The sequence below is a fragment of the Episyrphus balteatus genome, chromosome 1 (genome assembly GCF_945859705.1).
Source record: "Episyrphus balteatus chromosome 1, idEpiBalt1.1, whole genome shotgun sequence".
Taxonomy (NCBI): Eukaryota; Metazoa; Arthropoda; class Insecta; order Diptera; family Syrphidae; genus Episyrphus; species Episyrphus balteatus.
In genome coordinates this window covers 23,237,146-23,259,078 of record NC_079134.1, presented here as the reverse complement: position 1 = coordinate 23,259,078, position 21,933 = coordinate 23,237,146, and the positions used below count along the sequence as shown (strand labels likewise).

The window sequence follows — 21,933 nt, the reverse complement described above, 5'->3', positions numbered from 1 at the left end:
TAATATCCAAATAGATCACTAGGGTGTATGTGTAACCTTTTTTCATGGAAAAAGTGTAATGATAATGATTAATACTGCTCTGTCTACTTGAATTGACGTATCTAAAAGCATGTGTCTTATTTTGATGGAATAAAAATACTCTTTTTTTTTTATTGGTACCTCTATATTAAATATTGAAGGTTTTGAATGCACAAATATTTAATATTGCTTAGAAACAAGATGTTTCCCAACCTTTTCTGAAAATTCGAAAATATAACATAAAAGCATCAAAGAAATGAAAATGCAGATACGTGAATTTGCGTTTAAAAGAATTCATAAAAAAAAAATATATAACAATTACGCGCCTCCTAATTCTAAAGAAAAGTAGCCCAACAGTACTTAACAATAGCAATAGCAATGGCTCATGCCTTTTTGAATATTTTTTACTGTTAAATTGGTACAATTATTCCATTTGAAGTTACTTTTTTTTAACCTTAGTTGCTCGTTAATTTTGTTCTCTACGTATTTCGCTGAGGAATAATAACATACAACTTATACAAAACACATACACAACACATACACAACACATACACAACACATACACAACACATATGCAACACATACACAACACATACACAACACATACACAACACATACACAACACATACACAACACATACACAACACATATGCAACACATACACAACACATACACAACACATACACAACACATACACAACACATACACAACACATACACAACACATACACAACACATACACAACACATACACAACACATACACAACACATACACAACACATACACAACACATACACAACACATACACAACACATACACAACACATACACAACACATACACAACACATACACAACACATACACAACACATACACAACACATACACAACAGAAACAAATGCTTAAAATACTCAGAACACACAGTACCCATACTCAATAACACATTATCTATATACAAATTTATGCCCGTTGAAACACCCAAAGATATAAATAAAAACAATTTTTTCTTAAGAAATAATTTTTCTTTATTGATACGCATATTGCAGCATATTTATATATATTTTATAATATTTCTTATTTTCAGTAAATGTTTTTTTCATTTAATTTCTTTTAAATTCTCTTTATTTTTTGTTTTATTTTCCTCATTATACTATTATTTCAAATAAATATCTAACAATTAATAATTTATTTTTTTTTTCACAGAATGAAATAGCTATCTAATTAATAATAATAATAAATTTCAAAATAAATTAGAAGCCTCTATATTTTGTTATAGCTTAGATTTTATTTTAAGCTTTAATTTTTTTTTTGTTTAAGTTTGGATAATAAAAATAATGAATCTATAATAACAATAACATAACAAATAATATAAATAAATAAAAAAAAAAAACTTTAAAAACAATATAAAAAATTTACACACTTAATTTAAATGACGCTAAATGCTTTTTTTATAGACGGTGGATAAGGTTTAATTGTATTATTTTTTTTGTTTTATTTCTTATTTCGGTTCTGGGGAACGAAAAAAAAGTATCAATTTTACATATAAAGAGATGACTAGCACACTCCATTGGCACAGTTTAATGTATAATAAATTTGTATAAGAGTAACTCAAAAAGCTGAAATACAACAACAAAGATTTATATTTTTTTTTTGTTAATTTAAGTTAAATCTCTTTTTCTAGAGATCATTTTTTTTTCTTCTTTTTTACATATTTTATGTCCTGACAGAATTTGTTTCTTTACCAAGGACGCCACATATTATCGTCCATCTGCCTCGATTCACCAGCAAACATTCCAAACCCACCACCAACACCACCCTCCTGTCGATTAAGGTAGTTTTGATTATTTTGATTCTGATCCGAACTCTCCATGTTTATATCACTGTCGCCATCTTCGACGTTTATTGATTTTGTCGATATCATCACAGGCGGGGTCACTGAGGGTTTTTCAATGTCAACATCAATTTCCAATGAGGTTGATTGTCCGATGTGTACTTGTAGTGGCTGCTGCTGTTGATGTTGCTGCTGCTGGTGTTGTTGCTGCTGATGTTGATGCTGCTGCTGCTGCTGTTCCAGCTGATGTTCAATTATTGGACTATGTCTGGGTGAGCTGGAAGCCATTAGGGAAGTAGCTGGAATCATTGCAACCGTATTTGAGGAGGTTGCAACAACACTAGCCTCATCCCTGGGTGGTAGATCCATTGGACATTTGTCATAGTTGTCCAATTTGTCACTGACAATCGTCGACGACGTCGATTGATTTCTGTTTAATTCAATAAGCCGCTCAAAGTCGGTTCGAGTTGCAATTGGATCGACAATAGGTTGAGTGCTGAGGCCCAATGCAGCAGCAAGTTGCATATAATGTGGTGGTAATACCAGCACGTTACTTGTGTCATTTACTTTGAGGTTTTTGTATGCATCAAGATTACAGGGCTATTAAAAGGGTTTTTGTATTAAGTTTGATGTCCTTAGGGTTAAATTTTTAAAAAAGTGTTTACCTTATTTCGAATATCACCAGGACTTAGTCCAGGATTGACTTCAATCATTCCTGAAGATGTTGCCATTGGTAGTCTAAGACTATCCAAGTTGTTGTCTGTTACATCCATTTCTTGGCCACGGTTGTTATTTTCGTCCTTGAATTTAAGGATTTTACTTTTCAATTGATTTCAAGACTTTGCGGAGTAATGTTAACCTACCTGATTGTTAACATGCTCAGTTGATGTCGAAGATATCGTATGAGCTGTAATGTTAACCCTGGTTGCCTTGCTGAAATCCAAAGGATTCGAATCCTGACTACTGTAGTCTAAAGAGTTTTCATCTTGTCTATAATTTAGGATACATTTAAGTAAACACTTATTTCAAAAATAAAGTTTTTTCAAGACTTACGGTTTCTTGGCGCAATTGATTTCAAAACAACTACTCGAAGGACTATCAGCATATGCTGTTGTATGTGGGCATATTTCTACATCGATTTCAGCAATACACTGATCCAAATGACGTAGTAGACGAGCTTTTGATCCTGGGTCGGATAAAGATGGTAGATTTGGAAGAGGTGGTGGTTCTGGTGTTGCAAGATATCTTGCAACTTCTCTTGCACAATCTGTATATCCTGCTCGATATTTATTTATAGCTGAAATATTAATCATATTGAATCTGCATAAGGATTTTGATATGGTTTTCTTATAGAACTTACTTGGATCATCAAGATTTCTATGTCGCTGAAAATGTCGTACTGTTAGCTCTAATATATCAGCCTTTTCTAATTTTGTATGTTTGGTTTGTCCATCTGTACTTTTGGCATTCGCTTTTGTCGACTCAAGTATGAGAGCCTTAAGAATAGCTAAACTTTGGTTAATACGTGCTCTGCGGCGTTTCTCCATTAGTGGTTTGTTAGTGCGTTTTGTTACTTCTTGACTAGAGCTTACATTTTGGGTTGATGTAACTAGACCGATTGTTTTTGAATTCAGCAATGCGCTGGGTTGGGTTACTCCTAAGCCTTTAAATTAAAATAAAAAAAAAAAATGAATTTTGTTTAGTAAGGGTGATTAATATTTGTTAATGGAATTTGAAGTAATATGTTTGTGTTTAGGGATAGTAGCGAGAGTTTGAAGGGTGTACATTATTTATGAGAAACAATGTTTTTTTTTCGAAAATATTATACTAAGATTAAGATCTGAAATTTTTGTTATCATGTTTTGTGATTTGAAAACTAAAATTTTTTCTGGTTTCTCTTTTAGAAACCCGTAAATCAAATTTGTATGATCAGGTTTTAGAACCTTATGCCCACAATCCGGCTTAAGGACACAAAATTTTTCTTTATAGATATATATATAATAAAACGATTGATTGTCAATCGTTTTAACTTTTTTTTTTTTATAAAAGTTGATTTGAGAAATAATGTTGTGCTCTTTTTCCCTTAGAACTCAAAATTTGTTTTGCCTATTTACATGAAAGTTAAATACCGCCTTCAGTCTACCGGTCTCTTAAATATCTAGGATTCAAGACTTAACTACAGAAAGGATTTGTTTTTTTTTTCAAATTTGTTTACTACCAATAAAGTTTTTTGTGATTTTTTTAAAGGAAAATTGTAATTTTTCTACCGAAAATAAACTCTACCAGCTATATCAACATTTTGAAAATTTTACTAAATTGATTTTGAACCAACATATTTTCCAAATTGAGAAATTAATTTTTGAAATTTTGTTAGATTAATAATACTGGGCAACAAAAAGAACGAGTACATTAAGTCAAAACACATACATATAATAGAAGAGATATCGCAAATCGCAATATATTTATATAGATTTTGAAAAAAGAAAAACAGTTCTTATAGAAACAAAACATGTATGCAGAAACAAGTGACTTGACATCACAGCACAACCTTAAAAAAAGTCAAAAAACGTTTTTTGTTTGCCTTTTTCTAAGCCAATATATCAAAAACGTGAGCTAAGGACTGTTTCTCAGATCAAACGAAACATAATATGTATGTATGTATGTACATTGTATAGTTTTAAAGTTTTGCTATGTAATCTATATTTCCAATGAAATCTGAGAAACTGAAAATTGTTTGATATGTATAAGAAAATGTTTTAGAAATCTAAAAAATAGCACAGTTATAGAATATTTCTGTTTTGGATTTATGCAAGTTCAGGTTTCAGCACACCGTCAGAAAAGTATAGTTTTGTTTATTCATTCCAAACCTTTCTGAGCAGTGAATTTTAATGAATTGGCGCAAAATTTTCAACGATTAAGTAAATTGCTAAAGCCATTTTAGTAATTTACTAAGCCATAAAGCATACGAATTTTTATCTTAGGAACTTTCTAAATGGCTTTAGCAATTTACTAAATTTTGCACTATAAACTTTTTTATTTTTTTTTTTTCAAAGATGCAGGTAATTCTAAATATAATAATATGCCTCCAGATAAGATACTTTGTTTGTAGCTCTTGAAAACTAAAGTCTGTCTTGTAAAAGAAGATCCGTTTTTGTCCACATTCCTCTTATTTCTTCTTTGATAGCTCATTGTCAACTTATGCAGCGTTGTTTTTTGTAATCAAAATCATTAGAGCCGTTTTTGAAAAAAACTAGTTTTTTTTTATTTTGAGAAACACTTGATTTTTCATTTATACAATGCACTGGATATGGGACGACTAAACTTCGGTCTAATAACACTGGTAAACAAAATTTAACTTTTTTTTTTGCCACAAGAACCAAAATATATTTATCTAGTAGATTTTGGGGTGCTGAATCCGAATCTGAAATCAGAAAAATTTGATTGGCCTTCGTTTTTGAAATATTACCGTTATAAGATGCTAAAAAACGTCATTTTGGCTGTTTTCGAGGTTCTGTTTTTATATGGGGTGATTTATTATAAACAAATTTTGTAACGGTTATTATAAGAACAGATATTCTTCTTTCAAAAACTGTTTAAATTTTTCCGATATCTCTTTTATTGCTCGAGATATCTTAAGTTTCAGTTAATAGGCCAAAGAGAAACTAAACTTAATCTAAAGTTTAAGTCACTGGTCACAGAATTTTTGCCACAAGAACCAAAATATACTTTTCTGAAGGTTTTCGAGTTGGTGAACTCAAATCCGTAATCGGAAAAATTCTATTAGCCTCCGTGCTTGAAATATAACCTTTAAAAAAAAAAAACTTTTTTTTTGCATTTTATAACGGTAATATTTCAAGAACGAAGGCTAATAGAATTTTTCTGATTGTGGATTCGAGTTCAGCAACCCAAAAACCTTCAGAAAAGTATATTTTGGTTCTTGTGGCAAAAAAAAGTTTAATTTGGTTGCCCAGTGTTGTTTCTGATTCAAAGACCGCTATTTAAATTTTAAATATCTCGGGTAGTAAAAGAGATATCGGAAAGATCTAAACGTTTTTTTGAAAGAATAAAACCAGTTCTTATATATACCGTTACAAATTTATTCATAATGAATTACCCCACATAAAAACATAACCTCGAAAACAGCCAAAATGACGTTTTTTGATATTTTCTAACGGTAATATTTCAAAAACGGAGGCCAATCAAATTTTTCTGACTTCAGATTCGGATTCAGCACCCCAAAAACTACTAGAAAAGTATATTTTGGTTCTTGTGGCAAAAACTTTGTTGACCAGTGTAATTATGAAAAGACTTGATTTACAGTCTTAGAACTGAGGTTTTTGTTTATAAAAATCCATTTCCTTTATAGAAACGTCTTAACCATATCTGCACGATGACTATAGTTCAAAGGAAATAATATAAAGATGTAAAAAGCTGTTGCGGATTTTATTAATCACCCTAATATTCACTTAATCATACCAAACAACCACTAATTCTTTTTAATTTAATTTCATTTTCCAATTTTATTTAATGTGGTGTTAATCTTTTCACCGGCAGTGTTACAGTACATAAATAATTTTCAAATGGTCTTAAACCATTAAACGTGAATATTTTTTCTTACCCCTTATATTAGTTAGTTACTTCAGAATTTCAAAAATATATGAAGAGAATCATAAAACTACGCACAGTACATAGAAAGCAAAGCAAAGCCAATTTTTTTTCTCAAAAATTTCTCAAAGCCAATATGATTTTAAAACACTATGGATGTTCCATAGTTTCAATTAGTTCCAATTCATTTATCCCTAAATACTCAAAAAAAAAGGTGAAGTGATACCCAGTAAGATTTTGTTTTTTGACTCTGCGTTATATTTTCACTTTGAAGTCTCACGAAAACACGAATAGAGTTTAAAGCAATATTAAAAGATTGAACACCATTTTTCAGCACACGAAAGTAAGCAGTAACATGAAATTCTATTTCAAATACTATTTGTGGAATAACCTGAAGGAAAAATATCATAAACATAAAACATTCTGCGGAAAAATTTATTCAAATATTGTTTTTTTTTTTTGGAAAAACTGTTGATTCTGACAGATGATTATATTGTAAAGAAGTTACCAAGATACTGTGGCAGGATGCAGAACTCATCCCCAACCAGAGATGGAGACTATTTTTTAAACCGCATGAAACGTGTAATATTATTTCATTATATTTAAATTTATGGAAAGAGAACGAAGAGTTTCCATATGTTTTAAGGGATTAATATTAATACCATTTTAACAATTAGTGCTTCACAACACATGTTAGTTGGTAGAAAAACAACACAAAATCACAAAACACAAATATTGTGTTTTGAAATATTTTGAAAACAAGTAAAAATGCGAAGTTTACGGTCAAGATTGACAAAAGACATTTGAGGTGCATTTGCTATAGATAACGTTTTGAACCAAAACAATACTAGTGATGCTTGGCACAATTAACTGCTATTATCGCATCTTCTGACAATTTTTTTCCAAACCGAGATAAACATTAATTAAGTAAAACTCAAAACGTACTAAAATGACATTGGTTCTTGTTGTGTTTTTTCCGTTGTATTCTATTTTCTATTATCTATTTTCATTTTAGTTTTAAGAAAATTTTCTCTTCAATTAAAATGGTGGAAAATAAACCTTCTTTAATCTTTTAATCTTTAGAAATTAGTTATAGTTAAAACACCTTATCTGAAAACTAGTGTTTATAGCAAATTTTTCATTTGAAAAAAAAAAAAATTGTGATTTGCCGTCGGAATTATAAAATTCTCTGAAAATGATGTAAAAAATATCCTTGAACAGTATAAATAGAAAAACACCACCAAATATTCTTCGGAAAAAATATTAATCAATCCTAAAACGACCTTCATTAAAACAGGCTTATAAGTTATATGAAAGTTAAAATCTACCAATTATATCAAATCATCACAGTTTGGCAAACACAATATCCACTCTCTCAAATGAGCCTTGAAATGAACAAATAAAAAAAAAAAAACAAAGGAAAAAAACAAAAAGCCCGATAAGCGAACGCTTTAAAATGCAAAAATAAAAACATTCCTGGAATAATAATAGATAAATATCCATAACACGTACGTTAATCCCATTGCATAAAAATTGTGCGCCGCCCTTATCTCTTTTGCCAATAGAGCGTATAATATAATATAACATTGTTGTAAGGTGACCATATTTTTCAATTATTTTTTGTTTTTAAAATAGTGTTTTTAGAAAGGCCTGTTTAAGCTAGTAAGAATAGACAAAAAAATGTCAGAGGAAGGACATAAATTAGTAACAGGCTGATTTTTTTTAAATATATAGTGGTATTAAGGTTGTTTTCATTTTGGGGAAAGTTTTGAAGTTTCTGACGTCATCATCAGCTAGCAACGTTTAGGGAGTCAAAGGTCACAAAAATAGCAGGTTTAAGACAAAAAAAAATGTTCTCAAAGTTTTAACTGATTTAATTTTACATTACTGTCCGTTAAAATTTTCTTTCATCTCTCAATGTTTAGACATTACAGAACTTAAAACGTCTATATGCACCCCAAAAGTATGCAATTTTGTATTTAAATTGTATATGAAAATTACAAGTGCTGCTATTTCTAAACGGTGAGCGATAAAAGAAAACTTTTAGGGACAATTATGTCCAAATTTTCTTCTTAATAAGCTCTTCATCCAGAAAACCCGTAAAAATCTCAAAACCGCAAAAACAAGGCAAATTAAACCCCAAAACACAAATACTCGTACATAATTCATAACCACGAAAACCGATACCAAAAACAAGCATTTTTCATTTTATGTAAGTTTTGATGATTACATTTTCTGGATTTTCTATTTTTAGTATTCTGGGTTTTAGGTGATTCGGAATTATTGAACCCAAGATTTCAACTTAATACACTCTTCAAAATATTTGATGATAGTTTTATAAATCGCACGAACTCTAAATCCGGAAAACCCAAAGGAAAATAAAAAAAAACCCTTAATCAGGAAAATAGATAGCTTATAAACCTCAAGGTCCCGTAAATAAAATATATTTCGATTTGCAAACGGTTGTGCATGTTATTAAATTTTTGTGGTATAAGGTTTGTCGGATTTTGGATTTTAGTGAATTTGTGATTTCGGTTTTGGAATTTCGGGTTTTTTGAACTTAAGGTTTCAATTTAATACCCTCTTCGCAACATTTGAGAATAGTTTTATTAATCAAATAAAATCTAAGTACGAGATACCCGAAATTAAATTTGAATGCCAAACCCCTTAATCGTGAAAACCGATAGCTCAGAAACCCTTAGGTCACCATCTTTATTTCGATTTGCAAACCTTTGTACAATTCGTTGAGGATTAGGATTAAAATTTTCCGGATTTTGGGTTTAACGAACTTTTTGATGCGGGATTCTGGGGTATTAAGATTTAAGACTTTCTGAATCAAAGATTTGATGATAGCTTTTATATTTTCTAGTTCTTAGTTTTTTTTGGCACTTGAGCTTTCGAGGTATTGACTGTTCAAGAATTTGGTTGCAAATAAATCCACTTTTTCAAATTTCAAGAGGTTCAAATCAACTTCTTAGAGGTTTACAGGATCTTCTCAAAACTACACAAAGCTTTTGAACATAATTTCTCAAAAATAGGTGTTTAAAAACGAAGAGGTTTTTAATACCTATCCATTTTAATTGTTTTTAAAAGTTTGGCATGGATTTTCTAACAGATGGTCACCGTATCGAATAGTTTAAAAATTCTAATCTGTGAATTTCACGGCAAATTTGTGACACTGACTAAAAATACTAACAACAACACCACCGTTTCTCCCACTCCCATCTTCAAAAAAAAAAAAAAAAAAAAAAAAAACACTAAAAAACTTTACTTTAACAAAAAAATAGTTGCACTATTTTTAAACCCCTGATAAGGTTGCAAAACGCTCACACTCCCAATTTATAGCGATTAAACAGGCTAAACGACGCACGAAGGACTTTGTTGAAAAATATATTTCAACTGCAGCAACACTAGTCGCTCACGCTGTCCCAGAGATACGACGATGACGATATTATCAACAAAATGTCAAAGTGGATAAATATCCGTTAAATGAGTATGGGTATGGTACATTTCTAGCCCCTAGACTGCGATGATGCATTCATTGAATAATCATCATCAAAAATATGATAACATTTCTGCAATTGTATTATTTGCTAAAGGGGTAGTAGAGAGAGGGGGTTGCATTTTTTTAATAAAAATTTGTTTACCAGTAGTTGATTTATTTTTAGCGTAATCCTTTTCGCGTTTTGCAGTCATTTTTTTTTATATCAAGTTCTAATATATTTTTTTTTTGTTTCAAATCACTAAACTTAGATGTTTATTATGTTTATTTAAATGCACCACAATCATTAATTATTTTCTTCAAAATAACAAATCTCTTAAAACATCAAAACAACAACACATAATTCCCGACAATCATCAACAGACAGAGTTTCATTTTTTGAATGTGTTTAATGTCCAAAAACGGTTAAGGTTCGATTTCAAGAGTGCGTTATTTCACGTGAAAACAACAAACAAAAATAAAAATAACAAAAACAAAACTTAAATCCACCACCACCTAATGTGTATTATTCAGATTCACAAAGTCAGAGAAAGAGAGTAGAGATATATAAAGTGTATCATCAAACTCGTTCGCTACTACAACTACAACCAGTAATCAACAGAATCACGGAGGAGCCAAGCCCGAAACACTTCCTTACCGCAAGAAGTCATCCTTTGAACTAAACCGAATCGAAATCAGTGAAACATTATCCTGCTAAAAAGAGCCGACACCGACACTGACGAGGACAACAACGACGACTATAAGGATGACTACAACGATGTCGACTACGACGACAACAACCACGAGCACGAAAACGAACGAAACGAAACGAAAAACGACTTCAACGAGACGAGGATGACTGTGAAAAGCTCCAACACTAACTACTGTGAATGCCTGGTGTGTTGTGTGCCTTTGCCTTTAGTCGTCCTCCGGCATGTGACTCCTCTCTATGTCGAACCTTTTCTATACTACGACTACCACACGACGAGGACGACTGCCACAGCCATTGCTGCCTTTGCCACACTGCTGCTGCTGCTGCTACTGCTACTGGTGCTGCCAGCCAACACACTTTCTCCCACATGATATAGCTCTACACACAAGAGTGTGTCTCATGGCTGCTGCTTTTGCTTTGGTATCTATCTCTCTTGCCTGTGAGTATCTATGTGTGTATATATTTACGTGTGTATATCTATGAGGATCACCTCCACAAAAAAGATGAGGGTTGGAGAGAATAGCCACCACCACCGACAATGCCGCTGCCGCCACCGACCCTTATACAACAGAGGTTACCATATCGTCACAGCAGAGATACTTATCCCATCGCCCACACCAATTCACCATCATTCAAACACACCACCCAACACCCACAATCACCCAACCAACTGTGAACTATATCATACCACCCATCATCATTCCGGGTGTATTGGCGACTTCAACTTGAAAGTGCCGTTCTGGGATGAAAACAACCATCACACGCCACTGCTAAGCTTTCCTACCCTTCCTGTCAACCATCCCCCCTCTTCCGCCAGTAGCGATGATGCCGACAGCGCGGCAACACACAATATCTAACGGTGTGGAGAGTAACTCACAGTCGCAAAAAAAGTTACAAAGCAAAAATACAAAAAAAAAACAAAAAAAAAAATATAAAACCCCAAAGTGAAGACAAAAAAAAAAAAAAAACTCCCACCCCTTCCAACAACCATCAACCGAAATCAAACTCCCAGCCTGTGCACAGTAAAGAAGAGTGTGCACAGAATACAAAAAAAAAAAAAAAAAACTAGAACGAAAGAAAAAAATTACCGAACCGAACCAAACACCGAAAGTATCCCGGGGGCGAAGGGTTAGGAATGGGGTGTGAAAAAAGTGGTCTTGTCGTCGTCATCGCCAGCGTCGTCGTCGTCGTAGTCGACGTGGTTGTCCATTGTAGGTGTGGGAACTACCACCCACCTACCCACCCAACAACCCACTGCACTGTGCTGCCATCAGCCAAGCCAACCCGACCAACTACCACGTAAGTGTGGTGAGAGGAAGCACGCGCGCAGGATAACAAAACAAAGCAACAAAAGCTGTAAAGCACGACATCGCGGCACTTTGAACCACGAGTCTAGTGCCAAATGTTTATACTACCACTCTCTATGGAATAAAATTCCCCCAAATCTATACGTTATATAGGTGGCGCTAGATATCGCTATAACAAGACCAAACGCAGAGCCTTGTGTCGATGTATGTATTTTTTGTATGTATATATGCAGATATAGACTTTTGTATGTAAGAGAAAGCATGGATGAATGAATGTGGGTATGGCTGATGGCGCACACGGCAGCACTAAAATGTGAATCCAGTCCAAAAGCGTTGATATATCTGTATCTATATAAAAAAAAAGTAAAAAAAAAAAATAATACCAGAAGCAGGCAGAAGCAGTCAGCAGCAAAGGGAACACAAACAAGCGCACACACAGATGCTACTAAAAAGTCCTGCTTCTGGCTGGTTGTCGTGTCGTATACTGCAGCATGATGGTTTTCAGCATTGTGTATGGATAGTTACTTCTTATTTTAACTTAAACATAGGACTCCAGAATTGAACTTTATAATTTTTGAATAGACAATGTTTTCGGGAATAAAGTTCAAAAAGTGTAATATGACATGTCAGAAGTGGGATAGCATACAGTTTATTTGAAACTAAAGGAGTAGCAGCTTGAAAAAGGGTGATTTTATAGATTTCTTTAAGGTAAATAATATTTTCACCTAATAATAAAAATTAAAATAATTTATTTGGCCCATTACAATATAAATTTTCATGAGACCTTCATGAGACCTTCAGGGAGTGAAAAGTGTGTCTTCATATAGTAAAAAGTACTCATTAGAAAGTCTTCATAATGTATGAGAACTTCAGGGAGTGAAAAGTATGCCTTCATGTTGTAAAAAGTCTTCATTATATATGAGAACTTCAGTTAGTGAAAATTGTGCCTTCATAAAGTAAAATGTCCTCATTTTAAAGTCTTCATAATGTATGAGAACTTCATTGAGTAAAAAGTTTGCCTTCATGGAGTAGAAAGTCCTCATTAAAAAGTCTTCATAATGTATGAGAACTTCAGTTAGTGAAAAGTGTGCCTTCATAAAGTAAAATGTCCTCATTCTAAAGTCTTCATAATGAATGAGAACTTCAGGGAGTGAAAAGTATGTCTTCGTGGAGTAAAAAGTCCTCATTAAAAAGTCTTCATAATGTATGAGAACTTCAGTTAGTGAAAAAAGTGCCTTCATATAGTAAAAAGTACTTATTAAAAAGTCTTTATAATGAATGAGAGCTTCAGGGAGTGAAAAGTGTGCCTTCATGGAGTAAAAAGCCCTCATTAAAAAGTCTTCATAAGGTATGAGAATTTCAGAGAGTGAAAAATGTGCCTTCATGGAGTAAAAAGTCCTCATTAAAAAGTTTTCATAATAAATGAGAACTTCATTGAGTGAAAAGTGTGCCTTCATAAAGTAAAAGGTCCTCATTAAAAAGTCTTCATAATGTATGAGAACTTCAGGGAGTGAAAAGTGTGCCTTCATAAAGTAAAAGGTCCTCATTAAAAAGTCTTCATAATGAATGAGAACTTCAGGGAGTGAAAAGTATGCATTCATGGAGTAAAAAGCCCTCATTAAAAAGTCTTCATAATGTATGAGAACTTCAAAGAGTGAAAAATGTGCCTTCATGGAGTAAAAAAAGCTCATTAAAATGTCTTCATAATGTATGAGAACTTCAGTTAGTGAAAAGTGTGCCTTCATAAAGTAAAAAGTCCTCATTAAAAAGTCTTCATAATGAATGAGAACTTCAGCGAGTGAAAAGTGTGCTTTCATGGAGTAAAAAGCCCTCATTAAAAAGTCTTCTTAATGTATGAGAATTTCACAGAGTGAAAAATGTGCCTTCGTGGAGTAAAAAGTCCTCATTAAAAAGTCTTCATAATGTAAGAGAACTTTAGGGAGTGAAAAGTGTGCATTCATGGAGTAAAAATCCTCATTAAAAAGTCTTCATAATGTATGAGAACTTCATTGAGTGAAAAGTTTGCCTTCATGGAGTAGAAAGTCCTCATTAAAAAGTCTTCATAATGTATGAGAACTTCATTGAGTGAAAAGTTTGCCTTCATGGAGTAGAAAGTCCTCATTAAAAAGTCTTCATAATATATGAGAACTTCAGTTAGTGAAAAAAGTGCCTTCATATAGTAAAAAGTACTTATTAAAAAGTCTTTATAATGAATGAGAGCTTCAGGGAGTGAAAAGTGTGCCTTCATGGAGTAAAAAGCCCTCATTAAAAAGTCTTCATAATGTATGAGAATTTCAGAGAGTGAAAAATGTGCCTTCATGGAGTAAAAAGTCCTCATTAAAAAGTTTTCATAATAAATGAGAACTTCATTGAGTGAAAAGTGTGCCTTCATAAAGTAAAAGGTCCTCATTAAAAAGTCTTCATAATGTATGAGAACTTCAGGGAGTGAAAAGTGTGCCTTCATAAAGTAAAAGGTCCTCATTAAAAAGTCTTCATAATGAATGAGAACTTCAGGGAGTGAAAAGTATGCATTCATGGAGTAAAAAGCCCTCATTAAAAAGTCTTCATAATGTATGAGAACTTCAAAGAGTGAAAAATGTGCCTTCATGGAGTAAAAAAAGCTCATTAAAATGTCTTCATAATGTATGAGAACTTCAGTTAGTGAAAAGTGTGCCTTCATAAAGTAAAAAGTCCTCATTAAAAAGTCTTCATAATGAATGAGAACTTCAGCGAGTGAAAAGTGTGCTTTCATGGAGTAAAAAGCCCTCATTAAAAAGTCTTCTTAATGTATGAGAATTTCACAGAGTGAAAAATGTGCCTTCGTGGAGTAAAAAGTCCTCATTAAAAAGTCTTCATAATGTAAGAGAACTTTAGGGAGTGAAAAGTGTGCATTCATGGAGTAAAAATCCTCATTAAAAAGTCTTCATAATGTATGAGAACTTCATTGAGTGAAAAGTTTGCCTTCATGGAGTAGAAAGTCCTCATTAAAAAGTCTTCATAATGTATGAGAACTTCATTGAGTGAAAAGTTTGCCTTCATGGAGTAGAAAGTCCTCATTAAAAAGTCTTCATAATATATGAGAACTTCAGTTAGTGAAAAAAGTGCCTTCATATAGTAAAAAGTACTTATTAAAAAGTCTTTATAATGAATGAGAGCTTCAGGGAGTGAAAAGTGTGCCTTCATGGAGTAAAAAGCCCTCATTAAAAAGTCTTCATAATGTATGAGAATTTCAGAGAGTGAAAAATGTGCCTTCATGGAGTAAAAAGTCCTCATTAAAAAGTTTTCATAATAAATGAGAACTTCATTGAGTGAAAAGTGTGCCTTCATAAAGTAAAAGGTCCTCATTAAAAAGTCTTCATAATGTATGAGAACTTCAGGGAGTGAAAAGTGTGCCTTCATAAAGTAAAAGGTCCTCATTAAAAAGTCTTCATAATGAATGAGAACTTCAGGGAGTGAAAAGTATGCATTCATGGAGTAAAAAGCCCTCATTAAAAAGTCTTCATAATGTATGAGAATTTCAGAGAGTGAAAAATGTGCCTTCATGGAGTAAAAAGTCCTCATTAAAAAGTTTTCATAATAAATGAGAACTTCATTGAGTGAAAAGTGTGCCTTCATAAAGTAAAAGGTCCTCATTAAAAAGTCTTCATAATGTATGAGAACTTCAGGGAGTGAAAAGTGTGCCTTCATAAAGTAAAAGGTCCTCATTAAAAAGTCTTCATAATGAATGAGAACTTCAGGGAGTGAAAAGTATGCATTCATGGAGTAAAAAGCCCTCATTAAAAAGTCTTCATAATGTATGAGAACTTCAGTTAGTGAAAAGTGTGCCTTCATAAAGTAAAAAGTCCTCATTAAAAAGTCTTCATAATGAATGAGAACTTCAGGGAGTGAAAAGTGTGCTTTCATGGAGTAAAAAGCCCTCATTAAAAAGACTTCTTAATGTATGAGAATTTCACAGAGTGAAAAATGTGCCTTCGTGGAGTAAAAAGTCCTCATTAAAAAGTCTTCATAATGTATGAGAACTTTAGGGATTTAAAAGTGTGCATTCATGGAGTAAAAATCCTCATTAAAAAGTCTTCATAATGTATGAGAACTTCAAAGAGTGAAAAATGTGCCTTCATGAAGTAAAAAAAGTTCATTAAAAAGTCTTCATAATGAATGAGAACTTCAGTTATTGAAAAGTTTGCCTTCATAAAGTTAAATGTCCTCATTATAAAGTCTCATAATATATGAGATCTTCAGTTAGTTAAAAGTGTGCCTTCATAAAGTAAAATGTCCTCATTATAAAGTCTCATAATATATGAGATCTTCAGTTAGTTAAAAGTGTGCCTTCATAAAGTAAAATGTCCTCATTCTAAAGTCTTCATAATGTATGAGAACTTCAGGGAGTGAAAAGTGTGCCTTCATGGAGTAGAAAGTCCTCATTAAAAAGTCTTCATTATATATGAGAACTTCAGTTATTGAAAAGTTTGCCTTCATAAAGAAAAATATCCTCATTATAAAGTCTCATAATATATGAGATCTTCAGTTAGTTAAAAGTGTGCCTTCATAAAGTAAAATTTCCTTATTCTAAAGTCTTCATAATGTATGAGAACTTCAGTCTTCATAATGTATGAGAACTTCAGGGAGTGAAAAGTGTGCCTTCATGGAGTAAAAAGTCCGCATTAAAAAGTTTTCATAATGTATGAGAACTTCAGGGAGTGAAAAGTGTGCCTTCATGGAGTAAAAAGTCTTCATTAAAAAGTTTTCATAATGTATGAGAAATTCAGGGAGTGAAAAGTTCGCCTTCATGGAGTAGAAAGTCCTCATTATAAAGTCTCATAATATATGAGATCTTCAGTTAGTTAAAAGTGTGCCTTCATAAAGTAAAATTTCCTTATTCTAAAGTCTTCATAATGTATGAGAACTTCAGGGAGTGAAAAGTGTGCCTTCATGGAGTAAAAAGTCCGCATTAAAAAGTTTTCATAATGTATGAGAACTTCAGGGAGTGAAAAGTGTGCCTTCATGGAGTAAAAAGTCCGCATTAAAAAGTTTTCATAATGTATGAGAACTTCAGGGAGTGAAAAGTGTGCCTTCATGGAGTAAAAAGTCTTCATTAAAAAGTTTTCATAATGTATGAGAAATTCAGGGAGTGAAAAGTTCGCCTTCATGGAGTAAAAAGTCTTCATTAAAAAGTTTTCATAATGTATGAGAACTTCAGGGAGTGAAAAGTGTGCCTTCATGGAGTAAAAAGTCTTCATTAAAAAGTTTTCATAATGTATGAGAAATTCAGGGAGTGAAAAGTTCGCCTTCATGGAGTAGAAAGTCCTCATTATAAAGTCTCATAATATATGAGATCTTCAGTTAGTTAAAAGTGTGCCTTCATAAAGTAAAATTTCCTTATTCTAAAGTCTTCATAATGTATGAGAACTTCAGTCTTCATAATGTGTGAGAACTTCAGGGAGTGAAAAGTGTGCCTTCATGGAGTAAAAAGTCCGCATTAAAAAGTTTTCATAATGTATGAGAACTTCAGGGAGTGAAAAGTGTGCCTTCATGGAGTAAAAAGTCTTCATTAAAAAGTTTTCATAATGTATGAGAAATTCAGGGAGTGAAAAGTTCGCCTTCATGGAGTAAAAAGTCTTCATTAAAAAGTTTTCATAATGTATGAGAACTTCAGGGAGTGAAAAGTGTGCCTTCATGGAGTAAAAAGTCTTCATTAAAAAGTTTTCATAATGTATGAGAAATTCAGGGAGTGAAAAGTTCGCCTTCATGGAGTAGAAAGTCCTCATTATAAAGTCTCATAATATATGAGATCTTCAGTTAGTTAAAAGTGTGCCTTCATAAAGTAAAATTTCCTTATTCTAAAGTCTTCATAATGTATGAGAACTTCAGGGAGTGAAAAGTGTGCCTTCATGGAGTAAAAAGTCCGCATTAAAAAGTTTTCATAATGTATGAGAACTTCAGGGAGTGAAAAGTGTGCCTTCATGGAGTAAAAAGTCCGCATTAAAAAGTTTTCATAATGTATGAGAACTTCAGGGAGTGAAAAGTGTGCCTTCATGGAGTAAAAAGTCTTCATTAAAAAGTTTTCATAATGTATGAGAAATTCAGGGAGTGAAAAGTTCGCCTTCATAGAGTAGAAAGTCCTCATTATAAAGTCTCATAATATATGAGATCTTCAGTTAGTTAAAAGTGTGCCTTCATAAAGTAAAATGTCCTCATTATAAAGTCTCATTCATAATATATAAGATCTTCAGTTAGTTAAAAGTGCGCCTTCATAAAGTAAAATTTCCTTATTCTAAAGTCTTCATAATGTATGAGAACTTCAGGGAGTGAAAAGTGTGCCTTCTTGGAGTAAAAAGTCCGCATTAAAAAGTTTTCATAATAAATGAGAACTTCAGGGAGTGAAAAGTGTGCCTTCATGGAGTAAAAAGCCATAATTAAAAAGTCTTCATAATGTATGAGAACTTCAAAGAGTGAAAAATGTGCCTTCATGGAGTAAAAGAAGCTCATTAAAATGTCTTCATAATGTATGCGAACTTCAGTTAGTGAAAAGTTTGCCTTCATATAGTAAAAAGTACTCATTAAAAAGTCTTCATAATGTATGAGAACTTCAGGGAGTGAAAAGTGTGCCTTCATAAAGTAAAAGGTCCTCAATAATAAGTCTTCATAATGAATGAGAACTGTAGGGAGTGAAAAGTATGTCTTCGTGGAGTAAAAAGTGCTCATTAAAAAGTCTTCATAATGTATGAGAACTTCAGGGAGTGAAAAGTGTGCCTTCATGGAGTAAAAAGTCCTCATTAGAAAGTCTTCATAATTTATGAGAACTTCAGAGAGTAAAAAATGTGCCTTCATGGAGTTAAAGCCTTCATTAAAAAGTCTTCATAATGAATGAGAATTTCAGGGAGTGAAAAGTGTGCCTTCATGCAGTAAAAAGTCCTCATTAAAAAGTCTTCATAATGTATGAGAACTTCAGTTAGTGAAAAGTGTGCCTTCATATAGTAAAAAGTACTCATTAAAAAGTCTTCATAATGAATGAGAACTTCAGGGAGTGAAAAGTATGCATTCATGGAGTAAAAAGCCCTGATTAAAAAGTCTTCATAATGTATGAGAATTTCAGAGAGTGAAAAATGTGACTTCATGGAGTAAAAAGTCCTCATTAAAAAGTTTTCATAATGAATGAGAACTTCATTGAGTGAAAAGTGTGCCTTCATAAAGTAAAAGGTCCTCATTAAAAAGTCTTCATAATGTATGAGAACTTCAGGGAGTGAAAAGTGTGCCTTCATAAAGTAAAAGGTCCTCATTAAAAAGTCTTCATAATGAATGAGAACTTCAGGGAGTGAAAAGTATGCATTCATGGAGTAAAAAGCCCTCATTAAAAAGTCTTCATAATGTATGAGAATTTCAGAGAGTGAAAAATGTGCCTTCATGGAGTAAAAAGTCCTCATTAAAAAGTTTTCATAATGAATGAGAACTTCATTGAGTGAAAAGTGTGCCTTCATAAAGTAAAAGGTCCTCATTAAAAAGTCTTCATAATGTATGAGAACTTCAGTTAGTGAAAAGTGTGCCTTCATATAGTAAAAAGTACTCATTAAAAAGTCTTCATAATGAATGAGAACTTCAGGGAGTGAAAAGTATGCATTCATGGAGTAAAAAGCCCTGATTAAAAAGTCTTTATAATGTATGAGAATTTCAGAGAGTGAAAAATGTGCCTTCATGGAGTAAAAAGTCCTCATTAAAAAGTTTTCATAATGAATGAGAACTTCATTGAGTGAAAAGTGTGCCTTCATAAAGTAAAAGGTCCTCATTAAAAAGTCTTCATAATGTATGAGAACTTCAGGGAGTGAAAAGTGTGCCTTCATAAAGTAAAAGGTCCTCATTAAAAAGTCTTCATAATGAATGAGAACTTCAGGGAGTGAAAAGTATGCATTCATGGAGTAAAAAGCCCTCATTAAAAAGTCTTTATAATGTATGAGAATTTCAGAGAGTGAAAAATGTGCCTTCATGGAGTAAAAAGTCCTCATTAAAAAGTTTTCATAATGAATGAGAACTTCATTGAGTTAAAAGTGTGCCTTCATAAAGTAAAAGGTCCTCATTAAAAAGTCTTCATAATATAGTAAAAAGTACGCATTAAAAAGTCTTCATAATGAATGAGAACTTCAGGGAGTGAAAAGTATGCATTCATGGAGTAAAAAGCCCTGATTAAAAAGTCTTCATAATATATAAGAATTTCAGAATTTCAGAGAGTGAAAAATGTGCCTTCATGGAGTAAAAAGTCCTCATTAAAAAGTTTTCATAATGAATGAGAACTTCATTGAGTGAAAAGTGTGCCTTCATAATGTAAAAGGTCCTCATTAAAAAGTCTTCATAATGAATGAACACTTCAGGGAGTGAAAAGTGTGCTTTCAGGGAGTAAAAAGCCCTCATTAAAAAGTCTTCATAATGTATGAGAATTTCAGAAAGTGAAAAATGTGCCTTTGTGGAGTAAAAAGTACTCATTAAAAAGTCTTCATAATGTATGAGAGCTTCAGGGAGTGGAAAGTGTTCATTCATGGATTAAAAATCCTCATTAAAAAGTCTTCACAATGAATGAGAACTTCAGGGAGTGAAAAGTGTGCCTTCATAAAGTAAAAGGTCCTCATTAATGAGTCTTCATAATGAATGAGAACTTCAGGGAGTGAAAAGTATGCATTCATGGAGTAAAAAGCCCTGATTAAAAAGTCTTCATAATGTATGAGAATTTCAGAGAGTGAAAAATGTGCCTTCATGGAGTAAAAAGTCCTCATTAAAAAGTTTTCATAATGAATGAGAACTTCATTGAGTGAAAAGTGTGCCTTCATAAAGTAAAAGCTCCTCATTAAAAAGTCTTCATAATGTATGAGAACTTCAGGGAGTGAAAAGTGTGCCTTCATGGAGTAAAAAGTCCTCATTAGAAAGTCTTCATAATTTATGAGAACTTCAGAGAGTAAAAAATGTGCCTTCATGGAGTAAAAGCCTTCATTAAAAAGTCTTCATAATGAATGAGAATTTCAGGGAGTGAAAAGTATGCATTCATGGAGTAAAAAGCCCTGATTAAAAAGTCTTCATAATGTATGAGAATTTCAGAGAGTGAAAAATGTGCCTTCATGGAGTAAAAAGTCCTCATTAAAAATTTTTCATAATGAATGAGAACTTCATTGAGTGAAAAGTGTGCCTTCATGGAATAAAAAGTCCTCATTAAAAAGTCTTCATAATGTATGAGAACTTCAGGGAGTGAAAAGTGTGCCTTCGTGGAGTAAAAAGTCCTCATTAAAAAGTCTTCATAATGTATGAGAACTTCAGGGAGTGAAAAGTATGTCTTCGTGGAATAAAAAGTTCTCATTAAAAAGTCTTCATTATGTTTGTGAACTTCAGGGAGTGAAAAGTTTGCCTTCGTGGAGTAAAAAGTCCTCATTAAAAAGTCTTCATAATGTATGAGAACTTCAGTTAGTGAAAAGTGTGCCTTCATATAGTAAAAAGTACTCATTAAAAAGTCTTCTTAATGAATGAGAACTTCAGGGAGTGAAAAGAATGCATTCATGGAGTAAAAAGCCCTCATTAAAAAGTCTTCATAATGTATGAGAACTTCAGTTAGTGAAAAGTGTGCCTTCATATAGTAAAAAGTACTCATTAAAAAGTCTTCATAATGTATGAGAACTTCAGGGAGTGAAAAGTTTGTCTTCGTGGAGTAAAAAGTTCTCATTAAAAAGTCTTCATTATGTTTGTGAACTTCAGGGAGTGAAAAGTGTGCATTCATGGAGTAAAAAGTCATCATTAAAAAGTCTTCATAATGTATGAGAACTTCAGGGAGTGAAAAGTATGTCTTCGTGGAATAAAAAGTTCTCATTAAAAAGTCTTCATTATGTTTGTGAACTTCAGGGAGTGAAAAGTGTGCCTTCGTGGAGTAAAAAGTCCTCATTAAAAAGTCTTCATAATGTATGCGAACTTCAGGGAGTGAAAAGTATGTCTTCGTGGAATAAAAAGTTCTCAT

At 32.5% G+C, this 21,933-nt stretch overlaps 1 protein-coding gene across 3 annotated transcripts in view; it reads right to left on the bottom strand.

The window, feature by feature from the left end:
* Window positions 1-1,430: 1,430 nt before the first annotated feature.
* Window positions 1,431-21,933, bottom strand: part of LOC129907843 (putative mediator of RNA polymerase II transcription subunit 29) — a 51,210-nt gene continuing 30,707 nt past the window's right edge. The window contains exons 1-6 of one of the 3 annotated variants that reach the window (XM_055984246.1): window positions 10,591-11,002; window positions 3,207-3,509; window positions 2,900-3,143; window positions 2,710-2,836; window positions 2,512-2,646; window positions 1,432-2,446 (exon numbers count right to left, since the gene is read on the bottom strand). In XM_055984246.1, the coding sequence (XP_055840221.1) occupies window positions 1,754-2,446; window positions 2,512-2,646; window positions 2,710-2,836; window positions 2,900-3,143; window positions 3,207-3,509; window positions 10,591-10,603 (1,515 nt within the window). In that variant the 5' untranslated portion in view covers window positions 10,604-11,002 and the 3' untranslated portion in view covers window positions 1,432-1,753. Of the gene's footprint in view, window positions 2,447-2,511; window positions 2,647-2,709; window positions 2,837-2,899; window positions 3,144-3,206; window positions 3,510-10,098; window positions 11,003-21,933 lie in introns of those variants that run through there. The other 2 variants (XM_055984245.1, XM_055984244.1) reach the window with 2 other exon arrangements.